Genomic DNA, 10,782 nt, shown 5'->3' with positions numbered 1-10,782 from the left:
CTGTAAAACAGAGAGAGAGAAGGATGGCGGAGGACTACAAAAGGTCTGAGAAACAAAAGGAGTGATGGGAAAATGGAGAGAAGAGAGACAGGGACTCATTGAAACAGAAGTTAGAGTATGTGATACAGAAAAGGAACGGACTTGAAAACAGCCTTCTTAACTCAGGAAAAAAGACACTGCCTGATCTATGGGGGCTTCAGTGACTGGAGAGAGAATATGACAGTGGATAAAAGAAGATGGACAGAGAAAGATTTTAGATCAATAACATAAGTGGAAAGCTAACTGGAGGAGAGCAGTGTAAGAAAGGGGACAACAAAGAACAGTGTAACAGGAAAAAGTAGATATATTGTCCAAGTATGACAAGAGAAGAAGCATTGTAGGTTAAATGAATTGGTTTGGGACAAGTCATGCTCCCATGGCTGAACAGCCAAAGTGGACTACTATCCTCGATGTCCACATCTTTACTGTTTGTTTGTTTTGTTTGGATCCCCATTAGCTCCTGCATAAGTTAAAAGCTATTCTTCCCTGGGTTCCTGCGATCTTTCGTGGGACAATACAATTTACGACATCACATTACACACACAGACATAACACAACATTTCACAAAATACAAATCATATTTAAATTTTACAGCTTACTGTGATAAATGATTTGTGGCAATCAGAATAAATGGACATGTGTGTAGACTATGCACCATTCAGGTACACTATCCAACCAGTCCTCCAAATTCAACTTCAAAATATGTTGTCTGTCCCCCCCATCGGCAGGATGACATCACCGGTCTATGCCTTTCAAAATCGTCACAAATCACTGTTGAAAGATAAATCTGTTTTATGACGTGACAACCCTACGGCCTGACCTCTATAACTTTGGGCTTTGGGACTTGAGCGTAAACGTATGTCATCTTGGGGCACTCCCTGAAACGGTTCATTTTGTTATTGTTCTTGTATGTACCTGCTTCATCAGTTAACAGGGCCTTGCTGTAAAAGAACCTGTATGCTCTATCCACTCTATGTAAATAAAGGTTAAATAAACACAGGTGCTGGTACAGTAGGTTCCTGGCACCCTGTTTGGTACAACTTGTTTGGGAATGTCTTCCTCAGAATCTTCTTCTAGCTCAAAAAAGTACTTAAAACAATGTTGTATACTGTTGCATGCAAACACAATCCTAGCTGCATCTTCAGGTTTTAATTAACAAATATTTCCTAATGTGTGTTGATCAGTGGAACTTAAATTGTGTATATTCCTTGAATCGATTGTAAAAGAAATAGTAAAAGCAGCCTACTTAGTGCTATACATAAGCCTTTTAAGATTTGTATGAATAAAGCCACTCTAACAAACCATGTGAATGGATTTCCAACAGTTGAGCTTTATTCCCTTCCAGGCAGAGAGAAAAAACGGTGAGAAAACATAGATTGACAGAGTCAGAGAGAATAGTAAAAAAGTGGATGAAAGAGTATAAAAAGATTTCCCACCGTGCAAAGTGGGGCAAAAGAATGGTGAGGGAGGTTTCTTAATCGGAGCGAGGGAAAACACTGACAGGGGGAAGTGTGGTGAAGGAGACAGAGCGCGTTATTAAAGGAGAGGTGAAGTGACACGAAAAGTGGAAAAACAACAGGATGATTTAGCGTGAAGGGAGAGAGGAGAAGGAAAACAACCTGTGGCCTCACACGGCACTGCTCTGGAGGGACTACCGAGGTTTAACTTACACACAAAAACACACACAAACGTTTTTCTGTGTGTGGGTGAAGGTTATAAAAGAAGTGAGGACAGGCAAAATGTCCTCATTTGAAGGATGTCCATGATCTCCCCTTCCCCCTGAGGACATTGGTTCTTCACAAGTGTACAAATACAAGAACACACACACACACACACACACACACACACACACACACACACACACACACACACACACACACACACACACACTGATCTCCCCTTCCTCTGTAATTACTCCAGTCATTACCAATGGCCAATGAAGACAATACTAACAGTTTACTAATGACATGATAACTGTAATTATAAAATCCTGCTGGACCTACTAATTGTCCTTTCCCTTTTACAGACGAAAGAGAGAGGGGGAGAGAGACCGTGCCGAAGATTAATTTGCCTGATGTTTATTCACTCACTGCAAACTAGGTTGTTGATGTCAGTGGACCAGCCGCTCTGGTGTTCAACCACTATTATTCTAATGATGGGAACACTAATGTCCTCTCATTTGATTCCCAATTTTCTTTTTCTTTTTCTTGTTAAAGTTGTATGGCATATTCAAATGTATTTTCTTGAAAGAAATTACCTTAAAAGACAAAAGGAAATGGAAAAACACGGCAGTGCGAATCACTAGATGAATGAGGATAACCCTTAATCCTGAAACCTGGTGGAAAACACCTGCTACCTTGCAGGATAATTAAAATGAAATCAGTTTTGAAAAAGGTATTCAGCAAAGTGTCACCTGCCATAGTTTAGCATACTCACAGTTCTCACATATAAAGATTTAAATCCAACCATCACAGAAGAGGGACTGCTTGAAATGTTTTAATTTGAGTCGGCTACTAAATGGCATGACCTCTTTGTGAACAAAGCTGTCTGGTTTGTTCTATGGTTTCAATATAATGGCCTCTAATACGTGAGTGGAAGCTGAAAATCACACAATTTTAACTATAATGTAATTTCATTCTCAAGATAATCATTTAGAAAATTATATCTTTTGCCTATATTATTATCAGAGTATTTATTAATGATATGCTTTACCTTGGCCAGAAACCCTCCTGTGCTCGACAGAGGAGAGGGATAAATCTAGTTTGGTTTACTGCAGGTGGCTCCACTCAAACTACTGCTTCACACTCTGTTGCTTTCCTCTTATTTCACTAATGTCCTCTCCTGCTCTCTCCCTCCCTTGCTTCACCTTTTCCCTCACTTTTGGCACTACCAAATGCTCACGATTCCTTGCTCTCTCCACCCCTTACTCCTACTCTCCATCTCTGCTGCTCACTCTTTCTCTTTCATTGTTTCAGTGTGCTTTGCTGGGATTTAAGTTTGCAAGCCATATCGATAAAGATTTCCCTGGCCTTCTTTACCAGTGAATCATCTAAACACATCTGATAATACAGCAGTAATAAAGAACAACTCAATGGGGGAAAAAAACAATCATAGAAAATGATGAGAAGATATGGGAAATATGGGAAACAAACATGTATGGATGAGCTGATTTCAGAGGCACTAATTGCCCCTTTCTTTATAGTCAGCTGCAATATATTTTTGCTCCTAATATTAAGCATTCACTGACTCACTCTTTTCTACTTTGTTGTTTGACTTGCCATTATACGCTTATGTATTTCTAGCTTTGCTGAAGTACGCTTGCCAATCTTCATATGCACTGAGTAATTATCAATGGAAAACACAAACAGTAACAGTTCAATTCATATTCATAGAATACAATATCTGTAATATTTCCGGCTAATAACTTTATGTTTCTAAAGGAAAGTAATTACACAATATGACTGTGTTAGAGGCAGTTAGTTGATTCATTATGTAGTGAGCTAAAACAGGGTATAACCCCATTGTGTGAACAAATAACACGGATGGTTTGTTTTATTGATGGCCAATTGAAGCATAGAAGGCATTATGACCTCCACCAATGTAACATTTAATTATTACAAGCTCAGGGCTAGAAAATAACTAATGCATTAGGAAGTCCAGTCACAGTTAGGAAACACGGAGTACAAAAGTCTAGTTGTATGCATGCACAACCGAAATGCATTCGTTTGCAGAATTAGTAAGTGATGCCACAACGTTATTTTCCTCTGTGTAGGTGGAGTTGTTGACTTTTTCACCCTAAAAGCTGGACAAGAAATATCTTCCCCTCTGTTTCTGACTTTTAAAAATCCCACTGGATTGGTTATAGCTTTCAAAAACAGTCTCATAAACCAGTCCTTAGTGCATACCTGTGGGCAAGTCACCCCACTGTCAGCTTACTTCTCTCACTGTGCATCACAGTGAGCCTGTTTCATCATCCAGCATATTTCAGCAGAGACACTATAGAGGCAGACAGCTGGTCTTGAGTGGCCAATTATGTCCGTTTATCTCCCTTGCAGGCACAGCTGCGATCAAACGGAATGAAGAAACAGGATCAAACAGCGGGGCTAAAAATCATTCTTCCGTTTCGTTCACTTCTTTTTGCAGCTTCCCTCTGCCTGTTTCTGTCTCTGTAACTTCCTCCCCCTTTACTTCCATCCCACCCTCCTGCCTCTCTCTCTCTCTCTCTTTATATATATATATATATATATATATATATATATATATATATACACACTTCTTCGTCTCACTATGCTTTTCTTGCTCATCTCTCCGGATACAGCAGAGCAGAGGCATCTATAAAAGTTTACTGCTGAGGAAGCTTCATGCATAGCCTAGTGCTGAACATGTGTGTATGTGTGTGTGTGTGTGTGTGTGTGTGTGTGTGCTCCAGTGGTTCTCGAGGTACCAGCGGAGAGATCTCAAAAGGGAGCTTAAGGTAGTGGTGGTAATGGGTTAAAGCGGTACTTCTTTTTTACTGGGAAAGATTGTGGTCATGGTTAAAAAAAGCGATGACTACTGCTAGGAGGCGGAAGAGAAACCCTCGTGATGTCGAAGTCAAACTCTTTGTGAATTTACCCCTGAATACCACAACTTCAAATGTGTGCTTTTCAAAAGATCCTGACTCTATACTTCCTACTTCGGCTGTGGATGTATACGTGGACAATTTTGAGATGTTAATCCAACCATCAAATGACCAGTTGTCATTTGTCTGGATAGGGTCGTCTCTGAAATACTCAAGATTTTACAATCTCAGCAGTTATCAATTATTTGTGATAATGTAAGCACTTAGAGGTGACATCATCCATATCATCTGTTTGCAATGGCAGGGCACATACTGTATCTTCTCAGATGAGCGGTGAAGTGTGATGTAAAGAATGCCTCCACTGTGCTCTCTGTATGCTGTTACTTTCCAAAACAACATTTGGCAGAAGGGCCACTCAATCCAAGTCATGAGATCTGCAAAAGCCCCAGCTAGCCTCCTGAATAAGCCCTAAATCAATAAAACCTAGAATGCAACCAACTTCCCCACAGCTTCCACTTTCTCAACTCCCTCTTTTGTCAATTGTGTACACACAAATGGAACTCAAAGCAGAAAGTGGGCCTTGAGGTGAGATTAAAAAAATCCTTCTGCCAAGTTCTCTGTCTTTTTTTTCATAGTTAACTATTAGAAACCCTAGAGTTGTTTTTTTGTTGCTTCTAAATCTATTAAGGTTATCACTGTGAAATCGTGTAGGCTATGAATTCTATTTTATTAAAGCTCATTTGGTTTATAATACAACTAGTCCTGGTTCTTAGTTCTCATTGGCTGAGACGCTTCTAGGGAAACGCACAACTGTGGCCGCTTCAGCGAATTTTAGTATTGATGACTTGACATGACGTGAGTTACGACGTGGTGGTTTGTTTTAACCAACTAAAACACCTCTCCGTTCTGTGTAGCAGAAAAGATCGGTGCTTTGAGGAGTTTTCTGGTTTTCGCCCTTTGCTTTGAATTTGTTTATAGCCTACGCACAACAAAAACGTAACGTAACTCATCAGACCAGACCAATGAGCGTACCCTTTTTTTTTTTGCCACCTTTAATCGAGGGTAAATCGCACCGTTTCTCACATCAGAATGCATCCATAAACCCCATCGGTGCGCACGGACTGGGGAAGTGCAAGGCGTCCGCAGCCTCGGACCTCCGTGAGTGTGGAGCGCCGGTGCTGGCCTCCGATAGACGGAGACAGGAGCCCGGTCACACTCAGCGCCACCTCGTCACACAGCCGGCAATGACATTTTAAAAGGGGTGCCCCGTTGCATGAAGCTGCAAGCGTTGAGGTAAAAAAATCTTTCAAGGAATGTTATGAGACTTCACTATCGTGGCACCGCACGAGACAGTCTACCACAAGCGCGATATTAACTCTACTCTACTGAGCAGCTACCTTACTGACCAAAGCTGGCACTGGCATTAGACCCGGTAGGAATAATATGGAAACATTATAGTGATTTTTCATTATTGAACGGCTCTCCGGAGAGCATTCATTGATTAAGCGGCAGCATGTTTAAGATGTTTGTCAAGAAGATAAAAAAAATCAATATTGATACCAAGCCAGCATGCTTCAGTTATTATAGGACGGAGTGAAACCAGCAGTGGAGCGAGGCGATGAAAACGTTGCCGTTAATGATAATATTACCGTTTATCTGTTACAAAGTTGTCCGGATAGAAACGGGCGATATCAAGCATTAACCCTGATGCAAAATATAATTAAGGCTTGTGATAGAGAAAACAACAACTGATTTAGTTCGCGATGATGACTCATTACAAGTCGTTTACATACTTTCTTTTTTTCATTTTACTTTTCCACCTCTGGTGCCGTCCGCGATATGAGGCAATGCTGCGTTAAAAGAAAACTGGACCTGCTGTAGCTTATCTCCTTCCTACTGTGGATTACAATCAGTGTCCCTCGGCACTGTGGTTATCAACGCATTATGTATTAAGGGGGTAAAGGCTAAGGTAGCCCGTGCAGTCACAAAATGCGTAATGATTTTGGTGTCCCTAAAATGTTAATTTTTCATTACGCATTCTGGCTTGACGTGGGAACACCACTTTTGCTTACCGAAACACCCCATCTCTAATGTGTTTAATAGACTCCATACTTGTGATGTGGATTGGGAACATGTTCTCTCAAAATAAGCGGTTAAATTTCCATTTAACACCTATGTGTGAGCAGGCAGCAAAAGTGTCAAACTTACCTCCTTCGTCTGCTTGGACTGCTGAAGGCGAGAGAAAAGCCAGTAAACATCCACAAAGCCATATGAATAAATCCATCTTTTTCCCTCGGATGTGGAGAAAAAAACACCTATTCTCCTCCTTTGTGGTTTTATTTTGTTTATCTGAGACAACGCTGCAGTCCAAAGTCCACCTTTCCTCTCCTTTTTCACAGTTCTCTTTTTCTTTGAGGCGCAACACAAGTAGTGGCCAACATCCAACACAAATGCCGGGTTGCGTTCACTGGGCTCTCCAAGAATATCGCAAAGTTTGTCCACTATTTGTACGAGCTTTGTCCACGTTTGCTTCTTATTTTAAAGATCGGAAGGATCTGAAATCTGCGCAATATCTACTCTAAACACATATTTAAAGCCTCAGAATCCATTGCTGTGCGCACAGTCGGCAGCACTGTTTCCCCGTCAGTCTCAACGCGCGTGGCAATATAAACCTCACTGACACTGTTGACAGGCAAAATCATAAATTTCAAACAAAGTAGAAATCATTGGTTAAAACCACCACGAACCAACAGAAACCTTTGCCGAGGACTATTAAGTTTGACATAACATGAACAAAAGTGTTTCCTCTTCGTCTCGATAAAATATCCTAATTCCCAATTGCGCATTTGCTTGGTAAAAGGACAAATGATTTAAAAAGAAAAAAACATTTTCCCATTGATGATTTTCTTAATATACTGCCACTATAACAGTCCGTTCTTGCGCAAAAGATAACACAAGATCTCCTGGAAGAGGCAGCTCCAGCGTGCGTGCGTAAAACTGATCCGCAGCAAAGAAACGTGCAGCCTCTGCGCGCTCCTCCTGCAAACTGTGCTTTTCTTCGCTGAAACACTCTCTTCTATCCCCGCTCCTTCCTCTCTCTCTCGCTCTCTCTCTCCCTCGCGCTCAGGATATGTCTCTCTATCTCTCTCTCTCTCTCTCTCTCTCTCTCTCTCTCTCTCTCTCTCGCAGTCTCTCTCTCGTTCTCGCGCTCAGTGCGCTCCTTCCCCTCCGATCTCCGCCAGGTTTGTGGCAGTGAGCACGACTGCTCACTCAGTCCCCTGTCTCGGTGTGCGTGCACGCTGTGCGAGCGAGCGTGTATCGGATTACAGTAGGCACCTCGGCCCGCCTCCATATAGCCCCTCACTGATTAAAGAGCAGTTTCATCCCCCTCTCACTCTCTTCTCTTTTTGCTTCACCCTCTCTATCTGTCCCTCTGATTCATGTAGGCCCATACCAATTTTCTCCCAGTCGTTCTTCCATTCCCTCCGCTTTATTTCCTTTCTCTTTTTTAGATATTTCATCCTTTCCTCTTTTACTTCCTCTCTCTCTCTATTCTTCCCCCACTTTTTTCTCGGTGTCTAGTATTATATAGACTAGAGGGAGGTGAAAAGAAGAAAGGCAGAAAACAGGGAGACCCACAGCCCAGCTTTATGAGCTTTGTAGTAGTGCTGGGAGCTTTCAAAGGAACCGGGTGCTGGTTTACAGCATTACTGCGGAAACACTGACCATGTGCATGTACTGTATAAACTAATGAAAATGGAACGGAATCTAATGAGTGACTTTGTCATCAATTAACAAAAATGCTTTACTAATATTCTTTGATTAACTAACAACATCATTTTCTTTTCTGTGAAAAAGACAGATTTACTTGTGATGCAGAGCAGCCATTGTGGTAATGATGGTTGAGCTCTTGGATGTAAATATTCTCTCACACACACACACACACACACACACACACACACACACACACACACACACACACACACACACACACACACACACACACACACACACTTATCTGCAGGACAGGGGGAAAAGCTGTTAACCAAGGGCACATGGGTCAGTAGCAAACAGAATCTAAATAAGGGAAGGACAATATGCAATACAATGCTGACACACACACACACACACACACACACGCACGCACACGCACACACACACACACACACACAAACGGGATTAAATGGCAAATAGCCAGGGGATAATCTTATGGGAAAAATGCATTTAACTTGGCTGAATTTCTGGACACTTGCTGTCTAAAACTAGTATTTCCCTCTCTCTCTTTTCTGGTTCCCTCTCTCCCTCTCACTCTCTCTCAGTAGTATAATACTGGGAGGATGTCAGTGGGAGGTGTGTTTTAGGGCCTGTACGACACCAAATCTTGTGGTCTAAAAAACTAACCAAACCATGGCTCTCGCAGTGCCTTCCCATGACACACCCTGCACATATTCACACACAGATGCACACACATATAGGCCATAATGACACAGCTGAACTCCCCATTGACCGCTCAGTTAAAATCATGTTGTGCACTGAGTTATCTCGTGGGAAGGAAATCCCTTTCAAACCTCTTTTTCTTTTATGACAAGAAAGTCACACGATTGCCGAGGCTTTTTTTTCTGCTTTTTTTTACGTCATGTGACAATTATTTATAGCACCTTGAACTTTTCTGACACAAGTTTCTCTAAAACAAGGGATCTTAAACAGCAACATGTGATTACTTATTTTAATAATCACAGTCCTGAACAAGGGAGGAATGAAGGAAGGTTAATCAGTTATAATCTCATGTCCTGATCAGTTTTACTTTTACTGTAACAGGCCTACAATTACCAGTAGGCAGGTGATTCACTGGTTTCAGTTCAGGACAGTGACACACAGGCGCAGATACACACCATCAAACTGTCACTCAGATGCTTCCTAACATCTCTGGAGGTCTGAAGGTATTAAGTTTTTTTTCCATGACATGTCTGGGTGAGTGTAAGAGAGAGAGAGAGTAACAGTCACTCATTCCTTGGTTCCCTCTAGTCGTGTGACCCCTGTAACCTGTCCCTCTTACCCCGCTTGCTCCCCTCATCCTGTGTCTTTCTACTGAAACTAAACCCACCCTGGCCCACTGGAATCTGTCAAGTGATGAGAGCATAGAGCAATCACATGCAAATATCAATATAACATTCCACTGAGCTGTTAGAAATGTCTCATTTTGACCAATAGAGATCAGGTAGACACACCACTCTGTGAGTTATCTATCTGAGATGTTGAACAGCAAATTGCTGCTGGGACTGTTAACTCCTTTAAAGGTCCCATATTATGCTCATTTTCTACTAGAACATGTTTACATGCTTTGATGTTCAAAAAAAACCCATTATCTTTCTTATACGGTCTGTCTGAATGTAAATGTATTCACCCTCTGTCTGAAATGTTCAGTTTTAGCGGCTGTCTCTTTTTAAGCCCCCAGTCTGCTCTGATTGCTCAATGTTTTCGGTTCTTCCACAACTGCACTCTTAGCTTCTCTGCAACGTCATTGCAGCCGGGGAATGACGGTAACAGCACTTTCAGTATATTGTATACGTAGTTGTGACATAACAACCGTACAGAAGACAGCTCATTTAAACTCGTTTCTGAATAAGGGCTGCGTGCAATCGTCAACCTTTTAGGAATGAAAAACAGCCTTTTTGTAACATAAGTTTTTGTAGTGGTGTTTAAAGATGAACATGTTTATGTTCTTTGACTCCACAGAGAGGCATTCAGTCTTTAAGTGAAGTAAAATAATTAAAATAGTGTTAGATTGTAGTTCAAGGTTTGCTTTCACATGGGAACAGAGCACGCTGAATGAAAAAAAAAAGAAAGTACGTTAAATCTTAGTATCCACAAGTTGGCAGGGAGACCTTGGACAGCAAGAGTCAGCCATAACCTCTGAGAATCATTCTGAATTCACACCAACCCACATGGACCCATGCCTTCTGGACTTTTCCTTCACACATTCTTTTGTATAACTTGCAACAGTATGTTGTGAAACTAGGATATGCTAATCCATGACACCTTTTTCTGCTTGCCAAGCCGCTGAGAATCCATTTTAGGGAAATGAACAGAATTGCTGCTTGTGCTGACAGACAGGGTTTTTACCAGACTGGAAACTACCTGCAGAGTTCTTATGTCATCGCATGTTAAGATGAATTTGTAGG

The 10,782-nt window shown here is 41.5% G+C and overlaps 1 protein-coding gene across 4 annotated transcripts in view; it reads right to left on the bottom strand.

The window, feature by feature from the left end:
• The window catches only part of LOC114563849 (neuropilin-2), a 97,459-nt gene extending 89,718 nt beyond the window's left edge, over positions 1-7,741 (bottom strand). For all 4 annotated transcript variants that reach the window (XR_003693694.1, XM_028590771.1, XM_028590773.1 and 1 more), the window contains exon 1: positions 6,809-7,741. Coding sequence is in view for 3 of the 4 variants with exons in the window: in XM_028590771.1 (XP_028446572.1) it covers positions 6,809-6,884 (76 nt within the window). In the remaining variant the exon portion in view is untranslated. The remainder of the gene's footprint in view (positions 1-6,808) is intronic.
• Positions 7,742-10,782: the final 3,041 nt, after the last annotated feature.

The sequence above is a fragment of the Perca flavescens genome, chromosome 11 (genome assembly GCF_004354835.1).
Source record: "Perca flavescens isolate YP-PL-M2 chromosome 11, PFLA_1.0, whole genome shotgun sequence".
Lineage (NCBI taxonomy): Eukaryota > Metazoa > Chordata > Actinopteri > Perciformes > Percidae > Perca > Perca flavescens.
This window is presented reverse-complemented; position numbering and strand designations above follow the sequence as displayed.